At 34.0% G+C, this 24534-nt stretch overlaps 1 protein-coding gene and 1 long non-coding RNA gene across 3 annotated transcripts in view; one reads left to right on the plus strand and one right to left on the minus strand.

Moving 5' to 3' along the window:
• TBCD (tubulin folding cofactor D) overlaps positions 1-24534 on the plus strand; it is a 146906-nt gene that overhangs the window by 88190 nt on the left and 34182 nt on the right. For both annotated transcript variants that reach the window (XM_060688645.2, XM_060688646.2), the window contains exons 18-27: positions 4133-4218; positions 6976-7056; positions 7992-8065; positions 11110-11227; positions 13492-13552; positions 13919-13941; positions 20230-20261; positions 22175-22237; positions 22740-22816; positions 23778-23859. In XM_060688645.2, coding sequence (XP_060544628.2) covers positions 4133-4218; positions 6976-7056; positions 7992-8065; positions 11110-11227; positions 13492-13552; positions 13919-13941; positions 20230-20261; positions 22175-22237; positions 22740-22816; positions 23778-23859 — 697 coding nt within the window. The remainder of the gene's footprint in view (positions 1-4132; positions 4219-6975; positions 7057-7991; positions 8066-11109; positions 11228-13491; positions 13553-13918; positions 13942-20229; positions 20262-22174; positions 22238-22739; positions 22817-23777; positions 23860-24534) is intronic.
• Positions 7335-7708, minus strand: LOC117660427 (uncharacterized). The gene is made up of 2 exons (XR_004589636.2): positions 7656-7708; positions 7335-7538 (listed from the first exon to the last, which is right to left on the minus strand). It is a non-coding gene; the product is annotated as an uncharacterized LOC117660427 (long non-coding RNA).

Here is a 24534-nt window from a genome sequence, read left to right on the forward strand (position 1 = left end):
AGATAACGTTACCATGTTTCTTTTCAGTTGCCTTTTCTCAAGATTAAACACTTTTAGTTCACACAGTCTTTCTATATAGGAGAGTGTTGAATCTGATAATGCTCATTATCTTTTGGATCTGTTTCAATTTGTCTGAACCCTCCTTGAAATGTAGTGATATAAACAGAAGGGTGGTAATCAGTGTAGACTATGATGGATATATTGTTGCCATGGTAAAAATATCAGGATTTTAATGATACATCTTAAAATTGTGTTTGTCTTTTCTGTAGCCATGTTATCCTGCTGACTGACATTCAGCTTGTGATCAGCTATAAATTCTTCTCATATATACTGTTAACCAAGAAAAGTATCCCCCATTGTATACTTGCATTTTTATTCATTTTTCCAAATTGAAGTGACTCTTCTTTGCAGAAATATTTCTTAGGTATATATTACTACATATACTTGAGACATTGGGAAAAGAAAATCATAAAGGGTTTTGAAGAATCTCCAGATCAGTGGTGAAGATTTCAGCCTAGAACATTAACATTTTATGCAAAATAGAAAAGCTTGTGAACTCTGCCAAGGAGGAGATGAAGAGATTACAAATTGATATCCTAGGGATAAATGAGATGTGTTGGAAAAGATCTGGGTAACTTGATACAATAATTGAAGGAATATTTTACTTTAGAATTGGTATTATATTGGAGGTCCAGTAATGATCCTGGGAAGTAAATAATTTTATACCCAAATATTATAATATTATAACTATCAAGATATCTTATCTGTATTAACATCCTCTACGGCACATAAGAGAGCATACTTCAGTTGGTAAAATAATATGAAATAATCATCTTAATAGGCCAATACAGTGGGAAAAATAATTATGAAGATCTGATAATTTAATATGGTCTGTATATTAGATATGAACCTGGTGATATTTTGGTACAGTTGGTGAAGAAGAGCAATATACAGTTATCAATACTGTTATAAATGAATATCTTAAGAGTTTATATACTTGAGAATCATCTGCAAATGCACAAAAGCATAAAAGATTTAAGATGAAAAAACATCTAGGAACAGATAAAGATTCTAGTAACAATCTAGTAATAGCTGAAATGAGAGATGATTGAAAATAATCAAGCATATAAAGGAAAGTACAGTGGTAGAAAATAATTCAGTAGTAACTGAAATGAGAGATTGAAAATCATCAAAAACAAATGAAAATAGTAGATTGATATGAATAAACTATTATCATGGATGTTATTACTAAAACATAGTTATAAAATTATGCATGCAAAGGAAAACTGCAGAAGGAAAACTGGTGATGCAAAGGAAAACTGAGAAATGATTAATAACACACACACACAAAGATTCTCAGATAAAAAGAAAGAAAGAAGAAATGGATGACAAATGCAATTTTAAGGCTAACAGAAGAATACCATAAAAGTAAAAACCTAAATAAGGAAAACCACAAATAAATGGATCAAAAGATCAGGAAAGGAATTCAACCCCAAGTTATGAGGGCACTGAAACAACTGACTTATAATTGGCTCTTATACTTAAAACCGTCAGAGTATCTCTCTTGTCATGTGACTTTGATTCAGGAACTTGGCAATTTTTGTGCATTAATGTTGGTTACAGTATCCCATTTCTGACATTCCATTTGTGACATTCCCAATTGGGTAACCAATTTGTGGTTGTAAATTGAGGACTACCTGTATGATTGAATGATGCATATGCAGTATTATTATGAATGTCATTTATAAATAATAAATTATGCAGTTGCATTAACAATAATCCAGTTATGACTGAAATGATTAGTGGAGATAGTTTACCAGATTTACAAATGTTACTCAAATTATGCCAAGTAAATTTTGTGGGTTATATAGATAATTTCAAATAAATAAAACAAGTGTAGTAGTTATGTAAATGTAAATACTTGGGCTGTGTGATATGGGATCATATCATGAAAATAAGGAATAGAATTGAATGGGCAAGATTATCTTTTTGAAAAATAAACTTGTTTTTAGTAGTTAAGTCTGAAACTTCGGTAGCAGATTATATACTGTTAATTTTTTTGTATGAAAAAGATGCACAGGCAATGACTCAAATTACAACCAGAAAAATAGAAGTCCACCTCTCTCCCTCTTCCTCTCCCACCTCTCTCTCTCTCCCTCCCTCCCTCCCTCATACTTGTGTCCAAAATGACACTACAGTAATTTAAAATGGAAGGGAGTGGGTGCTGTTTTGCAACATTTTAGAATCCAAAGTGTCTGTTTTGCTCTGAAGGATTTATTTGAGACACATAGTTGTCATAAATACATTTTATACTTGGATCATTTAAAAATGTTATTGCATGTGCTATATATGTAATAACTATTATATAATAATACAAACTATACCATTAACACGGTTATTTATAGCAAATTTATTTATAAATAAAACTGAAAGCAAGTTTTGGTCATATGGAAACTAATGAGATGTCAGAGTTAACGTAAGGAACAGGTAGTCCTGGACTACCCAATACAGGTAGTCCTTGACTTACAACAATTTGTTTAGTGACCATTCAAAGTTACAACGGCACTTAAAAAAAATGATTTATGATTGTTTTTCACAGTTTCAACCTTTGCAGCAACCCTATGATCATATGATCAAAACTCAACTGCTTGACAGTTGGTTCAAATTTATGATGGTTGCAGAGTCCCAGGGTCCCTTTTGTGACCTTCTGACAAGCAAAGTCAATGGGGAAGCCAGATTTACAGCTGTGTAACTAACTTAACAACTGCAGTGATTCACTTAACAACTGCGGCAAGAAAGGTAATAAAATGGAGCAAAACTCACTTAACATATGACTTGCTTAAAAATAGAAATGTTGGACACAATTGTCGTAAGTCAAGGACTATCTGTATTCTAGAGGCAATATATAATTTGTAATAAAGAGGAGCACATAAAATTAAGTATGCCTTCTCAATTGTTCTTGGTTTGGGATAACTTTTTCCCTTAGTGCTGATATTGGCATTGTTTCTTTACCAAGTTAATACCCAAATATTTATTCTAATGGTGTGTTTGGTTGATTATAAAATATAATTTGTTTTCTTTATGTGTTTCATACTATAAAATTGTTGTTTTTTTTCTTGGCTGTGGTGGTCTTAAAATGTGTACCTCAAAGTGCATTTTTATTTACCTTACTGGGTAGTTCTGGTTCTTATATACAGTACTTTACATTTTTTCTATATTCATTTGTCTTATGGTTAATATTTATATTGATCTGTATAATTTTGCTTTTAATATGAATTTATAAAGATGAGGAATTCTATGCCACCCAGATGGCTTTAATTGGAACAGTTTGTAAGCATTGTGAATAAGTAAACAGATCATACAGAATATCTACTTTGGAAGACCATCTAAGTATCGGCAATATTTTTTTAGATAGTGCTCTTCAGGGACTGCAGAGATTTATAAAAAGTTCACAATTGTTCTCAAGTATTCCTAAATTCTAAGTAAAATCAATAATGGTTTGTAGTCCTTTCTCCCTGCGTTCATACATTTTACTGGTGCTTTCACCCCTTCCTTTCCCTGGTCTTGTTATGAGAGTTGAAGGAGACTTGTTCTCACTGAATGCAAATACTCATTTTATGTGGTCTGGAACTTGATAAAGTGTAATAGGTTATATTGTAATTCGGGGAAATACAAATATAAATATCAATTTATTTTTTCATTTAAAATTTGCTCAGGAAAATGTAGGAGAAGGTGGGATATGGGGAGGTTTGACCCAGAATCACCCTATATTCTGTTTAAGTTTAGTTTAAACATATGCATTAAAATGCATCTGTAGCCTTCTGATTTATTGAGATTTTAGTAAGAATTACTGAAAACTGAGCTATAGACTGTGCACATCCAAGCAGTTGAAGAATATTGAATATGCTTCAGCATTTTGTATTAACAATTTTAATGCTTGTCTTCTATCAACCAGTAATTTTTGGAAATTAAGTTGGATAATTACCAACAACAGTTTCATTCTGTGATTGAATTTATAAAGCAGAATATATATCTTTTTTCCAGAGGAAAGTTATTCTAATAATGTGCTAGCAACTTTTCAAAGTAAAAATTGGGAATTAGGTATGATTTCTATTTTTCTCTCCTTTCATAGGGGACTTTTCCACATGGAATTGACATTGTGACTACAGCTGACTATTTTGCTGTTGGTAACAGAGCTAATTGTTTTCTCAATATAAGGTAAGAATATTATAAATTTAAAGTAAAGAAGAAACATGTCATTATTGTTCTTTAAAATTTATTTTCATATAGTAATGATATTGGGTACTACAGTATAATATTAATAATACTGGGAGAAGATCAGCATGGTCCTACAATGTTCTTTGTTGAATGAACTATGACATGCTGGCATTTTATTTTTCTTAGAACTATCTAATTACAAGAAATTTCAGAGCCCACAGATTTGATTTAGAACAAAGACTAAGAGGCAGGATGTTATGGTAGTGAGATGATAAGGTAGTGAGATTTTTAGAAAGAATGGAATAGAATGGAATAGAATAGGAATAGGATTAGGAATAGACCTAGTCCAACCCCCTGCTCAAGCAGGAGAACCTCTACCATTTCAGATAAGTGACTGTCTAGTCTCTTCTTAAAAACCTTCAGTGATAGAGCACCCATGATTTCTGAAGGCAAGCTGTTCCACTGGTTAATTGTCCTCATCGTTAGGAAGTTTCTCCTTAGTTCCAGGTTGCATCTTTCTTGGTTTAGTTTCCATCTATTGTTTTTTGTCTTGCCCTCTGGTTAACATAGAAGTTTGTGATAACCAAAGACTCAGGATCCATTGAGTCTTAAGGCACCAAAATGTCCTTTAAAACTCACTGCTCAAAGCAACACTTTGTTTTGGCAGTATTAATAATAGAAGTGTTATTTGTGCACATGTACCTACATGCTGAGGTGTCATGTGGAAACCCTTGGAATATCTGCATTTCTAAAGGGTTGGAAACTTCAAGCTGTAGTTTATATGGCATTTCACAGAAAGCCTTCCACATAGTCCTGTTCTTAACGTTCTTAAGGTATTCTGACAGAGCTCAGATCTGCCTGTAAGATTCACTATGAGTATCTGTCCTTATCTAGCTTTCCTCACTTTTTTTATTGGGTTAAGATAGCATGCAGCTCTTAGTTTTAACTGTTTCCAGTTAGTTTAATTCTTTTTGGGAAAAAAATTACAGTAATTTTTCTGACTTAGGGAAGACATTCAAAACTATAATACACTCTGAAACAATTTAGCCATACTCTTACTAATTCAGTCTACATCAGCCCAAAACCAAAATGTATCCTGATCATCAGTTTGAATTCTCAGACCTGTGAAACAAAATCCAAGTTGCCACTAGTTTATATGAGTGAACTAATGGGAAGGTGAAATGTACTGGTCAAAGATTTAAAAGCATCTGTTTGGTGGGAAGGCACATGCCCAAGAAAAGAGTCCTCCAGGAAAGAATTTTTTTCTGTTCTGACCAGATGACATGTTCTTCATAAATGTAGTCTGACCTCCTGGCTTTGTGGGGCAGAATATGAACTCCTACTTAGGGAGAAAGTATCTTCATATATTAAAAAGTTGAAGTGTGCTTTCTTATTTCTGTTACTACATAGGTCCTAAATTACAATATTTCTGATCCTTTAATCTATAAGGATCTCCATGCTACTCCACCCTTCTTTCCTACACCTTCTTCCTACACACAGCCAGTTTCTCAACTTTTCTTTCCATGGCTCAAGAATAACAAGACAATGCCAATAGGGTGGAAACAATTCTTTCCAGTTTTTCTTAAACAGCTGGTTAAGAATGGTGATAATTATGGGTCTTTTATGACCTGAAATACAAATGTTCCATTCTCTGCAAAAGGTGATGGTCAAAGATTTGATGGTAACCCTCATGATCCTTAGGAAATAATGGCTTACAGATTTGCCTTTCTGAAGGAATGACAAATTGTTTTAGAATTGCTTTTTAAATGATTCACATAAATGAAAGGATCTATCTCAGTGATAGGGTTTTTTTTTTTATTGAGGAATGTCTTGGCTTTTTTTTTTTTTTTAACTCTGTTCTCTCCTGTCCTTCTCAATTCAGTCCTTTGAAGGGAATAGAGAAATTTGGGACCTTTGCATTCTGAGCAGCTGTTTTAAGGATTTTAGAAGCAAGTTTGTTTTAACTGCTGTAATTCTAATGAATAACAATAAGGAAAATATTAATTGTAATAATTAATATCCTCACAATTATGCATTTTAAACTGGATTGGAATGGTCATAATCATTGCTCCTAAACATTTAATACTTCCTAGACAATGTTGCATACCTTAACATCCTACAATTTAAAACCCTGTAAATTCGTGAATCTGCTTCCGGGATTTTGTCAATAGCAGAAAAATTATCCAACTTTATTTTTAAACCTGCTACTTCATGGCATTTAGCTAATCAAATTGCAATTGAGATACATCTCTGGATTTCAAGAAAATATGAATTTGTAATCTGCAATACTTGATTACAAAATGTTCTGTTTTCTATTATTTTGAAAATTATTGTTATAATCTATAGTAGAATTCAACAAAATTGCTTAGAATGGACACTCTTGTGAAAAATATGGATGTCTAATCTCTTTATTTGACCTAGTAAGTACAATGGATTTAATTATAGAGATGAATTTGTGTCTTACTGTAATAGCAGTATATTCTCTTACGGCTCACAAATCCTCCTTAAATATTGGAAGTGCAATAGATGACTATTACCTTACAGCTTGTGAGTTTCCAGAGTTCATTGTATGAAGCAAATGCAGCATGAAAAAATATAGAAAAAAATATATTTTAAAATTGATGGTATAGAAATCTTTGACAGAATTATTAAGTAAACAATTCCTTTGTTGTAGATAGGAATATGGCCCCAACATTACATGAAACAAATTTTGAGTAATCTTCCTGTGGTTTTTATGTATTTCTTCAATTTCCTCAGTGTATATGTTGCTGGGTTTCCTGAGTATACACAGCCAATGATAGATCATCTGATTAACATGAAGATCAACCACTGGGATAGGTATGTTTACTAGTGCTAATTTGTAATAATCTGATCATAAAAAACAACCCTTTTCTAAAATCTGTTAGTAATGTATTTTTTTTCCTTTTTCTTTGATCTAAAATTTCACTTTTCTACAAATTGCTAACACTAGTTCACTCATTTCTGAAGAGTATGGTGTCATTCAAATCAAATTTAGTAATGAAATGAATTAATGCCAATATTTTCCTTTTTGAGATTGAATTAATAATGGTGAGTCTTTAGCTGATATACTCACTATTTTGTTTTTATTTTTGTACCTTCCTGGGGGGTAGCTTGGACTAATCTCTGCAATCTTCTTGGCAAGGCTTTTTGGAAATAGTTTGCCATTGCCTCTTTCCTAGGGTCGACAGAGTCACTGGCCCAAGTTACCCAGCTGGCTTTGGGCCTCAGGCAGGAGTAGAATTCACAGTTTTCTAATATCCAGCCTTGTGCTTAACAACTAAGCAAAGGCAGTCAGATAACTAGAGGAGAAAGAAATAGAAAGACGGTACAAAGTGAACACTAGCTTACTCTCTGATAAATCAGTGGCAACAGCATTATGAAAGTACATATAGAGTCAACATTTCAAATGTTCTCACCACTCCAAAAATGAAATCCTGATTCATTCTGCTTTTTTCCTGGAACACTGGACATTCTGAGGTTTTTTTGGTTTGTGGAAGTGACTATTCCAGAAAAGAAAGCAAGTAGCAATGTTACAGACCATAGCTTCTGTTTAAAAAGTAGTGGATCTCTACTTTAGCAGCTTCAGTTTCATTGATCAGAAACTTTGGAAGCCCAACAGTAGTTGTATTTAATGAGTTTTTTTCCTAACACTGTGTTTCCACATTTGTACTTGTGCATGAGTGAGTGGCATAGAAATATGCAAAATAAATTACATATATTACATATTCTCCTCTTTCTTCCTAAATTTTTAGTGTTATTCGGGAGTTTTCAGCTGAAGCTCTGCATAATCTCACTCCATTGGCTCCTGAATATATAACCAGGGAAGGTGAGTACAAACACTCCTGCGTTCAAAGGTGCCTAGAATGAGTGTAATAAGAAATCAACACTTAATATTATATTTGCACACTTACGAACTATATAAGCACCTTGATCAAGATATTTACTTAGCAGTATATATGTATGTATGTATGTGTATGTGTGCGTGTGTGTATGTTTATAGAACAATTCCAATTCTCAAAAGCTTATTACATAAAATTTACAAATGTATTCTTTTGCTTAACATGTGACAGACTTTCTGGTCGTCTTTGTTATACTTATTATTTTCTGTAACACTTTCCTATGTATTTTAAATTAATTAACAATTATGAATAGAAGTCAGCAACAAAGAATGTGATAACTATTATTTTAACAGGTTTTTGTACTTCGCACAGAAATGTAAGTTTCATGTAGCAAGCGCAAAGCAGACATAGGCACATGTTAACTTTTGCCCTAATCTTACAGTTAGGGATTAGATTGCTTATTAAAAATATAAGCCCACATGGAGACTGCTATAAAAGGAAGTAGTCCCAGGCTAGGAATTATTAGAAAGATTATTTTAAAACTGCTAATATTGTAGCACCCTTTTATAAATTTAGGATGGGGTCACAGCTGGAACACTATGAACAGTTCTAGTCATTGATCTTAAAAAAGGATAACATAACATAGGAAATGATGCAGAAATTAATAATTAAAAGGAGTATAAGAAATGAAGCAAAGACTATGGCACTTGGGTTTTGTTTTGTTTTTTTGCTTAAAATAAAGATGGATAGAGAAGTTTGAATTACCCCTTTCCATTTACCCTGTTGGAATTCGGAGTCATCAATTGAAGCTTAATGCAATCATAAGAAATATTGTAGAATATGATGCCACCAACTTAGATGGGTTTAAAAGCAGTCTGATGAATTCAGGCAATCAAATGATACTAGTCTTGAGGTCTCTCTATTGGTGGGATATAATAGCTCCTGACATCTTGTCTATTGTTGCAAGTTTCCTAAATGTACAAAATGCTAAAATAGACCTTTTCCTAATCCAGAAGGTTTATTTTACATTCTTATGTCTATGGAGATTTTCAGTCATTCAAGTCATGGTTATCCCAAAGGTGCTTTTTACAAAAGGCAATTGGACTTTGTTTTTCCTTGAAGATATATCACTTCTCATCCAAGAAGCTTCTTCAGTTCTGACTGAATGGTGCACTGAAGAAGCTTCTCGGATGACAAGCGAAACATCTTCAAGGAAAAACAAAGTCCAGTTGCCTTTTGAAGAAAGCACCTTCGGAACTTACATTCTTACAGTGGGGCAAAAAAGTATTTAGTCAGCCACCAATTGTGCAAGTTCTCCCATTTAAAAAGATGAGAGAGGCCTGTAATTGTCATCATAGGTAGACCTCAACTGTGAGAGACAAAATGAGAAAATAAATCCAGACAATTACATTGTCTGATTTGGAAAGAATTTATTTGCAAATTATGGTGGAAAATAAGTATTTGGTCACCTACAAACAAGCAAGATTTCTGGCTCTCACAGACCTGTAACTTCTTTAAGAGGCTCCTCTGTCCTCCACTCAATACCTGTATTAATGGCACCTGTTTGAACTTGTTATCAGTATAAAAGACACCTGTCCACAACCTCAAACAGTCACACTCCAAACTCCACTATGGTGAAGACCAAAGAGCTGTCGAAGGACACCAGAAACAAAATTGTAGACCTGCACCAGGCTGGGAAGATTGAATCTGCAATAGGCAAGCAGCTTGGTGTGAAGAAATCAACTGTGGGAGCAATAATTAGAAAATGAAAGACATAGAAGACCACTGATAACCTCCCTTGATCTGGAGCTCCACGCAAGATCTCACCCCGTGGGGTCAAAATGATCACAAGAATGGTGAGTAAAAATCCCAGAACCACACGTGGGGACCTAGTGAATGACCTGCAGAGAGCTGGGACCAACCTAACAAAGGCTACCATCAGTAACACATTACGCCGCCAGGGACTCAGATCCTGCAGTGCTAGACGTGTCCCCCTGCTTAAGCCAGTATATGTCCGGACCCATCTGAAGTTTGCTAGAGAGCATTTGGATGATCCAGAAGAGGCTTGGGAGAATGTCATATGGTCAGATGAAACCAAATTAGAACTATTTGGAAGAAACACAACTTGTTGTGTTTGGAGAAGAGAGAATGCTGAGTTGCATCCAAAGAACACCATACCTACTGTGAAGCATGGGGGTGGCAACATCATACTTGGTGGCTGTTTCTCTGCAAAGGGACCAGGACGACTGATCCGTGTACAGGAAAGAATGAATGGGGCCATGTATCGTGAGATTTTGAATGCAAACCTCCTTCCATCAACAAGGGCATTGAAGATGAAATGTGGCTGGTCTTTCAGCATGACAATGATCCCAAACTCACCGCCCGGGCAACGAAGGAGTGGCTTCGTAAGAAGCATTTCAAGGTCCTGGAGTGGCCTAGCCAGTCTCCAGATCTCAACCCCATAGAAAACCTTTGGAGGGAGTTGAAAGTCCGTGTTGCCCAGCGACAGCCCCAAAACATCACTGCTCTAGAAGAGATCTGCATGGAGGAATGGGCCAACATACCAGCAACAGTGTGTGCCAACCTTGTGAAGACTTACAGAAAACGTTTGACCTCTGTCATTGCCAACAAAGGATATATAAAAGTATTGAGATGAACTTTTGATATTGACCAAATACTTATTTTCCACCATAATTTGCAAATAAATTCTTTCCAAATCAGACAATGTGATTGTCTGGAGTTGTTTTCTCATTTTGTCTCTCACAGTTGAGGTCTACCTATGATGTCAATTACAGGCCTCTCTCATCTTTTTTAGTGGGAGAACTTGCACAATTGGTGGCTGACTAAATACCTTTTTGCCCCACTGTACATTCGTAGTCTCTGAGGCGTCTTTGCCCTTTTGAAAACCCCATTAGTCTCCTATTTTCTAATCTACCATAAGAAAATATGTTCTCTCTAGAAAATCTCTGTATAGAAGAGATTGTTGTATAAAAAAAAAACCTTACCACTTTTTGTATTATGTGTCTTACAGTTTTACCAAAGCTGCTGCCTTTAGCAGTTGGTATAGATCTCCATACTCGTCATGGAGCAATTCTAGCATGTGCTGAGATCACCCATGCGTTGAGTCTTCTAGCAGAAGAAAAGAAGAGGTAACAAGAACAATACTGTCTATTTAAATGTCGTTTACCGTTTCACCATTTCATCATGTAAAAATCTTAACAAATGGTAGTTGCATAAAGTACAGTTTTCAAAGTATCATATAGTAATTCATATTTTCCTAGTTCCTATATAAAGAAATTTTAAAGCTACAACTCAACCATCACTCTGTATGATTATTTGATCACTATTTATTACTTACTATTATCAGGAATTTCTTTTACTGTTGGTATCATCCATCAGCTTTTTGTAGTTTACCTTTGTAGATCAGAAAAGGGGTCACTAAAATTGTCATATTTATTTCCCCCCATTAGGTACAGTATCATATTTCATGAGTGCAGTTGGTTTTTTAAAATTATTTTGAATTATTTATTTCTCATATTCTGTTATTAAATGTGATCCTCTATCTAAGAGTTTACATTCATCAGATACAAAAAAAAGTATTATTTATTTGAAGTACTGGTATATGCTTTGACTGTGAATATAAGTCAGCATAGTTCAATTCTTTTTCTTTACTTCTGACTTCTCATAGTGAAAAACTATGGAGATTTCTTCTTATGAGTCATTATAAAGGAAACAAGGCTTAGATATTCCAATAAATTGATGAATATAAGCTGCGAACCATTATCCACATCTTCCTCTATTTTATAGTAGTTACTAGAGAACTAGAACATTTAATTATTTGTGAAAATTTTTTTGGCATTATTTAAAACTTAAAGGATTAGAATTATGGATTGCTTTAGTATAAAACACATTTTTTAAAACCTAGGTATGGCTAGGTGGATAGTCCTTTTTGTGTTGAAAGGAATATGAGGATAGATGGAAGAAATTCATATTTCAGAATAGAAAGAGATTTTTGAATGGGGCAGCAACTTGCTTGAAATCATGTTTCATTTAGTTTAATCTGTTGGTCTTTCACTTTTCATTGCGTATTGAATGAAGATGCCCCCTCCCCCATTCCATTGAGAAATATGGTGGGTTATTTGCATTATATAGGATGTAAAATTACCAGAAAACTAGTTTTGTACAGTGATTAAGGACTCCAGGTTACATTCAAGGAGACTATGAATTCAAGTCCCATTTTAGGAATTGAAGCCAACCATGGGCCATTTAACTCCTTGTCAGCCCTAGGGAGAAAGCAAAAGAAAACCACTTCCAAAAAGCTTGCCAAGAAAACTTCAGGGACTACAATACTCCAGCCACTGGGAATGAAGATTGATTCCCCAAAACATATAACAATAACAAACAAAAATTTTTTGGCTTTATGTTCTGATTATTTATCCACATTTGTCATTGCAAAGATTTTGTGTTCAGATTTTCAAAATCTACCTATGTAATGTTTTTTTGGGGGGGACGGGGGATTGCCTTTCTCTCTCTCTCCCCCCTCCTGTGTATTTGTATTTGAGTGTGAACACTTGTCTTATATATTATTCAAAGCAAGTGTTAGAAAGGTATCAAACATGAAACTATCAAGCAATAATGTTAGAATAAATTAACAGAACCTACAAAAGTTGCTGTTGTCATAGCAATTAAAATTAAAAATACTGGAGAAGAAAATCTAATGTTTTATGGTGAAAAAGGATATTGATAATACAGGTAGTCCTTGACTTATAACAGTTGGTTTAGTGACTCTTCAAAGTTACAACAGCATTGAAAAATGTGACTTATGACAGTTTTTCACAGGTACAACCTCTGCAGCATCCCTATGATCAAGTGATCAAAATTCAGATGCTTGGCAACTAGATCACAGCACAACTGTGTTTCCCTGAAAATAAGATCCTGGCCTATATTTTTTTTAACACTGAAATAAGCGCTTGGCCTTATTGACATGCGCTCAAAAGCCCGGTTGGGCTTATTATCAGGGGATGTCTTATTTTGAGAGAAACAGGGTAGTTGCTGTGTCCTAAGGTCATGTGATCACCTTTTGCAACTTTCTGACAAGCAAAGTCAATGTGGAAGCCAAATTCACTTAACAACTGGGTTACTAACTTATCAACTGTAGTGACCACTTAACAACTGTGGCAAGAAAAGTCATAAAATGGGGCAAAATTCACTTAACAAATGTCTCACTTAACAACAGAAACTTTGGGCTCAATTGTGGTGGTAAGTTGAGGACTACCTGTACTAACAGCCACAGAATTTTCACAATGTTTACATTTAATTAAGAATCAAATAGCAACTTAGAGAAAAAAATGCTATAACTGTATTTAACATCAAATAATACTGTATTGATTTAAAACACTTTTAAATCTTGTAGACTTATTTCATTTTATTTGGATGAAAAAACTTTGGAAGGACTTAAGCAGATTCATCTGGAGGTTAGTATATATTATATCTACTGAAAAGCTATTTTGGTAGATGTATCTTTTAAATAGAAAAAAAGAATATTTCTTTTTATTTTATTAATAAAAGCAATGTCTAAAGCAATGGACTTAATTGGAAACCATGCTATATTTATTATACTATCATTATTAAACCAATAATTTATCTCTTTTCTTTTGCCATGGCCTAGGGAAAGAGAAAAGATTTTTAGGTGGAAGGAAAGAGTTATTATTAAATTCATTCAGGAATACATGTTTTTACCCTCTTCTCCAAATCAACACATGAACCACAGTTTGAAAAACACAGGGGGTGGGGAGGAAAAATGAAAATTCTTAATGTAAAATCTATTCATTCTTTTACAGCTTCGTCATCGTCAGTTGTATAGGTAAGATAATTAGCGTCAAATAGACTGTTGCATTTTTTAGAATGAACTCTTAAGAATAAATAAACATGTTTCTGAAATGTGTAATCCCTTTTGTGTAAGAATGCATAGTTTTTGTGTTTAAGTTCCTACTTTTATGTTGACTCTGCGTGAACATGATAGAGAAGATTTTTTTTTTTGGTCAAGAATGAAACAGGCTCATCTTAGAATCTATGTTGCATACCTATTCTGTGAAGTATGTGGAAAAGTGTTTTAAAGATATGCATAGACTTTAGAATGTGAGCTGTTTAAAAAGTAGACAGCTATCAGGTCAAGACATTTTGTCACCCTAGACAAGAAAAAAAAAACATGTAATCAACACTATCAGCATTCACTGAAACACATAACATTGATTCATGAAATTACCAAGATGTTTTAGATAGTTGGTAAATTAAACTGATGTTCTCAGTCTGCAACATGTTGGCACAGTTTGCTTCTAGTACTTGCTCAAGCAAGAGAACTATTACCCAGCACAGAATATAGATTGTATGAGTGTACAATGTACAGGCTGAATTCTGCTTGCTGGGTTTTTATTTCTCCATCTAATCTACTAGGTTGCTGCTGCTTAAGTCTTATTTGCTAGTTTGTTACTACTACTAAGAAATTATTCTGTATGGAAGTGTGCTTTTCTGGGCAGCAACACATTACTTGGTGTGCAAAATACAGAACATATCTCCTTTAAAAGGAATGCCCTGTGAAGTTGCCTCCAAATATAGGCTACATGTATCCAGGATAAAGAGGAAAGAAAAGTCTGGCATAATTACAAAAGTAAGTCCATTTAAATCACGATTTAAATCATAATTTAAATCACTAGTAAAAAGGCTTGATTTAAATCAATTTGATTTAAATCATAATGTTTAAAGAGCAACTGTCATCTCTGTCTCTCAGTATCTCCTCTGACCCACTGTTGACTCACCCAATATTGCAGAATATACAGCCTCATTCTATATAACTAAGCTCCATTTCATGCTGAATAAACTAAATTATTAATGTATCTTAAATAGAAAACTATCTTTAGATAGATTTTTACTCCAAAAGCATTTTATTAAAATAAATTTGTTAAAAAAAAAATCTGATTTAAATAAAAAAATCTGATTTAAATTTTTAAAAATTGATTTTTTTATTTATTTTTTAAAATCATCAATTTTTATCCACCTTGCAATTTTTCAATGTTAGCCATGGATAAAACTTACTAGCTTGCCGAGCTTGAGATCCCGAACTCTCCAGTTCCAAAGACTGCCACATTTATTGATATTATTCTCCAATGGGAAAAGAAAGAATATATTATATACATGTTTAAACATGTCCTTGTAGATTTGTCCTCTTGTATAGTATTACAGAGTTGGAGAAGTGTAAATGTTTCTTGTCTATGGAGATTCTTAGTCATGCAGGTCATGGTTGTCCCAAATATTTATTCTTTTTCTGAGAGCAATAACTATTTTAAATATGAATTATATGTAACACGAAAGCTATTACTTGTTCCTTATTTATACAGATCATTTAAATTTATTTTATAGTTTTGCAGAATTACATTTGTTGGTTCATAAGGTAACTGATACTGAGTCGTTTAACAATAACAATGCGCTCTTCAAAATAATGTGACTCCAGAATTATTGTCTTGCAGCTATTTACACATTTTCAAGATATAAATGGATAAATTTATACATTTGAATAATATATAAAAGATTAGTCTTTTTATCATTTTATAACAAGCAGCTTCTTTGCATTTATGGTAATAGAACAGCACTGCTAAACAAGTTAAACCAGTTTAATGGAATCATGAAGATTCCCATCTGAGAAGCATTTTCCTGGAATTTTAACACAATAACACTAACCATGTGTCAGAAGTTATCAGCAATCAAATTTTTGTGGCTGCATTACTGATTTCTGGAATGAGAATATCTGTTTCAGAAATAAGAAATGTTTTCCCAGAGGAGCAAATAATTACATTAGCCTGTGCTTGATTTCTGTTTGCTATGTTAATAAGTGATTCTGGCAAAAGCTATATATCATAAAGAAAAAGCATTATCCTTGGAAAGTGTAGAGCACAAGACCATTACATGATTTGTGACATAAACTGAAGTAATATTTAATAAAATCCAGTAATTTGTGAACTTGGTTGACTAGTTAAGTTAAAGTAAACGTAAGTATTGGGTTCAGTAAAATCCTGTTGCCAATGCCGAATGACGTATTTCAGGCTATATTCAGTTTTCGCAAGGTAACATAGTCAGGAGTCATATGGTTTCTAACTCGGGAACTCCATGAAGTTCCAGTCCATATAGTTTATCGTGAATTCTAACATGCTGCCAAGTATAATAGCTTTGAAATAGCTGTGATAGGAAAAGAAGAGGAATGTTGCATTTAGTAACTGGGAATTTTGCCCTTTAATATAAAGTGAGAACATCACAGTTTAGTCAGTGAAATGATAATAGCGTAGAGAGTGAAAATACAAAACACCTTGAAATTGAAATTATTCAGATTTAAAATATTCCTAGCTTGGTTCACAATGCTTCTCAAATGATAAAACCACCTTGCTTTTATTTGAAAGGTTTGCCCTTGAAATGAGGTATTTCAAGCTTGACATGCGCCATGGCTTCAAGCTTGAAGTAAATGACTTCAAAGTGATATGAATTCAAAATGTTTTGTATAGCCTTGTTACAGAGATATTCTTATTTTACTATGTGCTGTACAGCGTGATTCTGCCTCAACGTTCACATGAACTGCTGTGTAGTGATCATGTTTAAGGTTGAATTAATTAGCTATTGACTGTTTTATTATGTGGAAAACAGTAACAAAGTCATCCTTTATATTTTATCTATACTTTAGCAAAACTGATAAACAGATCATAATTTCTATTAAATACATTCCATTTATGTAAAGAGCTTTCCATCTGAAAATGGGGATGGGCATTCACACTGCAATGATATTTTCACTGCAAATGCAATTAAATTTTATTTCAAAACAACTATGTTGCAGTACAGCACTGCTTTTCCTTTTAAAATCAGATGCAACATATAAAGACCCGGTACACAGATGTTTATTGAATCTGACACGCTGCACCTATAGTTTTCTATTTACTTGCAATACTTATCTCACTTTGTTGAAGAACAAAGTTGGATATTTGTTTATTCCCCATGAGAGAACAGAAGTAGTTTTACAAATAACATTTCAGATCTGCTAGCAGCCTCCAAAATTGGTTACACCATTGTCAGGGTCCAGAATAGGCTACCAAATTGAATGAAGGCAGTTAGTGCACTCCTCAGATAAAAGGTCATGAGACATAAAGATTTTAAAGAGTAACTTTCTCTTTCTTTTTTCTATTAGTGCAATACTAGTCTGTTTCACTTTTCATCTATTACAGATATTACAATCTCCACATAATCTTTCTGTGCTCTATTTTCCCTTAATATTTGCTGTCTTGTTGAATTTAACAATAAGACAGCAAGAGAAGCCCTCTCGATCAGATTTAAGATCTATCTATGCTAGGATTATGTTTCTTATATTGGCCAACCAGATATTTATTCAAATCCTGCAAGCGTGTATGTAAAGCCAGCCAGCAACAGTCTTTTCCCATTGTTGTTCTCTTGTAAATGGAATTGAAAATCATGCTATCTCTGATTCTGGAGATACCATTTAGTCACCATGACTAATAGTTATTGATACCTTATTCTCTATAAATTTGTTTAATCTCTTTTAAAGCAGTTTAAAAATTTACATCTTGAGGCAGTGAATGCCAGTATTTTAAAATGCGTAAATGCTACAGCATTTCAGCAAGTGTACTTCGCTTGATTTAGTTTGGTTACTAGTGAAATTCCTGACAGCAATTCCATCATTTTGAATAATTTTGAATTTAAGAAGAGGAAAAAAAACCAATACAATTATAATTATGCTGGCATTTTCTCAGTCTCAGACATCTTTTTAGAAGCTTTACTTTGGTTTTATGTACTATCACTAGTATGGGAAAAGACCTTAAGCAATAGTATTTCAGAACCAGTAATAAAAAATATAAGATATACAAAAAGAAAGATTCAGGTTAAAATCCTTATTGAATTTCTTACTATGTGTTATTGAACCACTATGGTTATCCAGCTTACATTATGTCACAGATAGTACTAGAACAAACAAAAAACATTTCTTTATGAATGGGAGGGGAGGGGAGGGGAGGGGACGGGAGGAAGGAAGGAAGGAAGGAAGGAAGGAAGGAAGGAAGGAAGGAAGGAAGGAAGGAAGGAAGGAAGGAAGGAAGGAAGGAGACAAATGGATTAGTAAATAGTAATTGTTTGTTCAAGAAAAATTTTTAAGTGTCCATGGGGCTCAGTTACACTTGTAGTGTGAAAATCTGTGGAAGGTCTCCCAGTTCCTATTCCAGAAGCCCATTGTGACTTCACACTAGAATTCCATCTTCTGCTAGGTAATTCCTGTTGCCACCATCTAACTTCCAGAGGGCACCTCACTTGTCATGTTTCCTCCTAATCATGGGATTGAGGGTGTAGGTCTCTCACACCTTATGCCTTTTTGTCAATTGAAAGAATCAAAATGTAAAAGAAAAATAACTTAATTACTGTATCCTCCTAGCTGTGTGGCATAAAGACACGTGACTAGAAGTTTGAGCCTGCAAGATATTGTATTGTAGTATAATCTCAATAGTTCCAGTAATCTAGTATTAGAGTTTGTTTCTTGTTCTGGTGAACCTCAAGGGGGTGGAAGCTGGTCTGCTACAAATAATGAGGTTTCTGGCAGAAAACTTTGCATTGGAGAGATTATCAAATATCACTGGAAGCTTTTACAGAAATGTGTTTCTATAGCTTCATAAATAAACTTGACACGGGAGTGAAAGATGCACATAATTCTTATATTTATAAAGAAAAAAAAGGAACATTTAAATTTTAGCGTAACACAGAAATATAAAGCACATAGCACAAATTCCTGGCTAGAATATTTTTTATCAGTCACTACAGAAATAGAAATCTTGAAATAATATAATTTTTGCTTTGCATACTTGGATCTTCTCCAATTTCTTGGGCTACTCTAGTAATTTATCAGAGAGATGGTAATGCCCACTTTGTGCCAGCATTGATCCAGCAATTTCCGTTTTTGTTTTGTTTTGTTTTATTTATTATATTTATATGCAGCCCATCTCACTCTACAAAGTGACTCTGGGCAGTTTTAAAATTTTCTATCTCCACCTGAACACATTAATGTGGTGTTTTATTTCTCTAATCCTTTGACAATCAATTCATGAGTAAAATGTGTATCATACAGCCAGACTTAACATGGCATCCTCCTCTTCATCTCTGACACAGGTATTTTCAAATGTGATGTGATTCTCTGCTCAGTTTAAATGGATGACTGCTAATAAGAAAAAGCATGAAGCTGAAGCACGATACTATGTATATAAATTGAATGTATATTAGTAAGAGGAAAAGGAGGATGCAAATGCAATAAGGCCCTTTTGGCATATTGCATGGTTTGTAGTTGTTGAAATACAGTACTGTACTTAAAAATTTGGGTAGTTCAGATATGAACAAGATATAATGTAATAAAATTTTAAAACCAAAAATTGAATTTGTTAAGGAAGTAAAATATGCTTTTCAAAAATAATACAATAGCAGTCTTATGGGATCAACTTAATACCACAAATTTCATCTAATGCTTTCCATAGAATAGTCCAAAAGAGTTGCCAGAAAGCTGATTTTAAAAGGACTTTTTATAAACATGCAATGAAATGAGGGTAGAATTGAATTTGGCTGTTGGATTTGCATCCAACATAAACCCACATTTGCATATCACATAACTTTTTTGAATGCAAATTTTAGCTTAATAAATTATGGTTTGCAGAACTATTCACATTCCATGCAGCATGGTTAGCTTCTCCTCTTTCTGCTAATCACATATAAATTTAGTTTGGGATACATCTGAGTTAACATCTGAGTTTGAAAACTAACTCCTACATCTGACATATTTATAGGCTCTTAACCACAGATTGCAGTTAATAGGAAGCAACAGTGAAGATTCAAATTCTGATTTGTTTTACTACTCATGCAAAGAAAGGAGTAAAGTTATTGGAGAAACGTTTGGGGGTACTTGCCGTGTATGCATATCTTCTGATTAAGCTTTGATGTATTGAATCTTGACAAAACAGGCAGATTTAGATTCATGTATCAATTTTCTCTTCCTTTTTCTGTCATGTCAGTGCAAAATGCTGGCAGTGATGTTGTTTCTTAAATTGGTATTTTTTTCTTTCTTTTCCAGAGGTTTAGGTGGAGAATTAATGAGGCCAGCTGGTATGTTACTTGACATAGAACATTCTATTTACAATTATAATTTGGAAAGAAGTATTACATTTTAAGATTATATAATATAAACTTGGCTAGTCTTCTGATTCACTGAATATTTTGCCAATCTTTCTTTGATTTCAATAGCTTTCTCTTAAAGTAGACCTTGGCCATTCTCCCTAATCTAAAATTCTTGTACCAAAATATATTTTTCTTGACTCATGATTCAGAAAATGTAGAATAAAACATGATCAAATCCCAGATTTCTTTTTGTCTTTTTTCATATTCCTATCTATAGCAGAAAGTAATGTAGTTGCAATAACCAATGTTCTTGCCAGTTTGATGTCAAAATCAATTGCTTTCTCCCCGAACACTGTTTTAAGGGGCTAGTTCACGGGTATATGGGGGGATTCCAGTTAAAAAGGAACTCTATGCATGCAGGAACTCTTCCCTGCTTTCAAGTAAAGAAATACTTGGGTATTAGGAAATATGAGCTTTTGTTGGGATTTCTACATGCCACATCAGTATATTAACAGGTAATGAGTAATTCTTGGTATGAATAGAAAATAGTAGTCTTCCCCAACCGATGCCTTGCAGATCTGCTGGCCTACAATTCTATAGTCAAGTTTGCCATTGTGCTGCCTTTGGGGTGATTTACCTGGCATATTTGAGGGGATCGAATTAATTATTTACTTCCTCAAAAATCTATCCTTATAATAGAATATTTTTTAAATCTCCTTTATGCTGCTAAGAATTTTTTTAACTATAGAAATTTATATACCACTTAATCACTGGCCTCTTAAGACATTTTACACTTATTTAAAAAATGCAATTTAGGTTTATTAAGGTTTAGGTTTATTAAATTTGTATACCGCCCTTCTCCCGAAGGACTCAGGGTCTTCGGGAGAAGGACTTCAGGGCCTTTATTATGTAAAACATATTTTACATAATAAAATATGTTTTAGTTTGATTACTGAGAACTCTCCACTCCAAACATTCCATAAAAAAGAAGTGCTAAATGAGAAAAGGAGAGAAGGTGTTCTGATCTCAAAAGCCAAACAATTCCACAATGAGGATATGCTACTGAGAACATATTCATAGATTCCTAAGATGTCTGAAAAACCATCTTGATAGATGTGTCCTAGTTCTCAGTAGGGGCTTTGTACTTTAAGTCTGATCTAATCCACCCTCAAATCACAATCTAACCAGATTTAATGTGTGCAGCCCGTGTGACTTGAGACCATGGTGACCGTGACAAGCCCTGGTTCTATGTTAACTTGATGTCATCTTCTATAACATCTGTGAATTCCCAGACATCCCCATAATGCAAAATATGAAGGAATCCATCACCAACCCAAGCTCCATTTTGATCTCCTGCAAAACAACAGGACAGGCCATCATCAAATTACCACAGAACAAATACGAGCACCATCAGATTCTCATGGAATCTCATTGTACCCCTCCTCTCCTACCTTAGTGTTGAAGATACTATTATCAGGTCAAGAAACCCCTCCATTCTCTCCCAGCTAAATACTGGTGATATATACCAGGTCCACATTCTCCTCCAAAATGAAATTACGAAAATACACTTTTTATTACAAATGGGCCTGGCATTCAACATTTATCTCACTAGAGGCCCCTGAGATAAAGGCCTCCAGTGATCCAGCACTCAGAACCTGATGTTGAAGGTATGGGATCAGAATTTCAATGAGGAATACAATTTCCTACTGCCGTCCTCTGAAGCAGTATTTTTTTCCTGTTATATCTCCCTCTGCTGACAGATTTGCCATACGGTGCTATTTACTCTGTAGTAATAACGGTATGACTTCATGAACCCTGACCCCATGTAAAAAGGTTTGTGAATGCCATTTAATTCAGTGAATGGGGCTCTGATTGCTTTTTTTCCTCTTCTTGTTTTCTAGTCTGCACTTTGATTGAAAAGTTGTCACTTTCAAAAATGCCTTTTAGAAAAGATCCCATAATTGGTAGGTGATGTTTGTCATGTTGTAGAGTTACCATGTCTGTTTGTTGATGATTATAGCAAATAAATAGTATTATTTATTTAGCAAGAATTATAATCATGTAAATTCCTTTATAGTTCAATATACTTCTTACCTTTTTTTCCCCCCTTCTGTCATCTTGATGCTGTGGCCATGTTTGCTATATTCAGCTTCATTCATCACAGTTATGTCAGAATGTCAATGGGTGGAAGTCGAGGGTCATTGAAGCCAGTTAGAGATATTATAGAATGATGGCAATTCCAGGAAAATACGGAATAGCAATTGCTTTTTTATGTCCCGTATGCCTGCTATTCTGGTGGGTTTTTATGTGAATATTGTATTTGTGAAACATCTTTTAAAAATATAGTGGCGAAAAGAAATTGAAACAAATTTCACTTGGAATTTGAACTTGTAAGGATTTCTAAAAAGATGTAGATGTACTAAAAAGTAATGCAACCCTACCAAGGTATGTTTTCTTTATCTTCAGGTGACTGGCAGTGGCTGATAAATGATAGTTTACAAAGCCTTCATCTTATTTCAAGCAATTCAAGACAGCAAATAAAAGTACAGTAATTTTATCTGTATTGATCTTAAAAGGTCTAAATATCATATTTTGCTTGTTGCTATCTTACAGTTTAAATTTCTAGTGTTTCTAAAACAAAGCAGAGAATAGATCCACCCTTTCCTTCCATGGTCATGTTATCATATTTCTGGTGCTCGGTAGCTGGCCTACATTTACAACATCTCATGGTCATGTGACCGTGATTTATGTCATTTTTGTCAACAACTGGCCATTAACTCTGGTTTTTGGCAAAAGTGCCCCTTTGAGATCAATGAGTTTGCTTAATGATCATGGTATTCACTTCATGACCCTAGATTCTTTTAACAATCACAGTGATTTGCTTAATGATGTCTGCAAACACATGGATGACCCACTTTACAACCATCACAATTTATAATTGATGGACAGGCTCCATTATGGTCGCAAGTCAAGGACTACCTGTATAGCATATCAACTTGAGATAAATCAGATCAATAGTTGATATAATATCAAATACTTTATTACAGTCACCGATCCAAATGCTGTACAATTGGGTAACAAAAGTACTGATTAAATAACAAAAAACAATGTTTTATTTAAGTTATAACTAGAGCGTACTGAAATGTAGTTCAATGTATTATCTCTTCAGAGCCATGATTAAAGCTATACTAAACTAATTGCAATATCTTCCCATCCTATTAAATGGAGGTTTTAGTTCAGGATAATATGTAATGTAGCATAGTTTGACCAGCCCAACTTGCTTCTGGCTCCTAAAGTGGAACATTTGAACATAGGATATTACTCAACTGTGTGAAATCTCAGATGAATGGGTTTTCTGACATAATAATTGCATGGATAGACATTAAATATGTTACCGTAGGACTTTTGCAGATGACCTATCAGGTGTCTCTACAGTAGAATTCTTTCAAAGTGCATTTGAAAGAGAAGTAATTCTATATACTTGTGGTTTTGCTTTTGTTTTAGGAGTCGGCAGTGTCTGCATTAGCTGCTTTATGTAATGAGTATTACTGCAATGAAGAGGGAGGAGCAAATCCAGCTGAGCAAGGTAATGATTCACCCAATTCACTTCTGTTTGTTATTTAAGGATAACTTATGGGATCTTGCTAACTAAAAAAAAAAAAAAAAAAAGAGCATACATAAGCCAAACTAGCCTGAACTAAATGTCATATAGAACAAACTTTTGTTCAGCCAATTACCCATGTTTTCTCTAGCATATTATTTTGTTTAATTTTTAATGAACGTGTTTGTGTTTTCGTTAAATTAGAACTTTTCCTTGTTTCATAGGCTAATGCTTTGTGAATGCTGTGCTGATCCACTGTGCTGCTTCACTTTTTTCTTTATTTGTCTACTGGTATGGCATCTCAATCATAGTGTAATTTTAGGTGTTTTACAGAATGGGGTTAAACCATCAAAGAAATAACTGCTAAAACCGAGCAGAAACAGAAACACCAAAAATATATGGTGCACACCGAGGATGATTACAGTACAAACATCTACCACACCAAAGCTACTTATAGGGGGTAGACTTCCTGTTGCTCCATGGCTTGGTAAAAGAACCAGCTTTTTAATAGCTCTCTGGAAACCCAGCAGGATGAAAATCTAATATTTTCCCAAAGGAAATAAATATGTATATAAAAATTCTTGGAATTTCTTTCCTGGCAGTATTTTTTAAAAATGCTTTCCTCATTTTCAGAGAATCCACTGCTAATGCTTTACAACA

The sequence above is a fragment of the Pantherophis guttatus genome, chromosome 2 (genome assembly GCF_059756535.1).
Source record: "Pantherophis guttatus breed Tessera chromosome 2, ASM5975653v1, whole genome shotgun sequence".
Taxonomy (NCBI): domain Eukaryota; kingdom Metazoa; phylum Chordata; class Lepidosauria; order Squamata; family Colubridae; genus Pantherophis; species Pantherophis guttatus.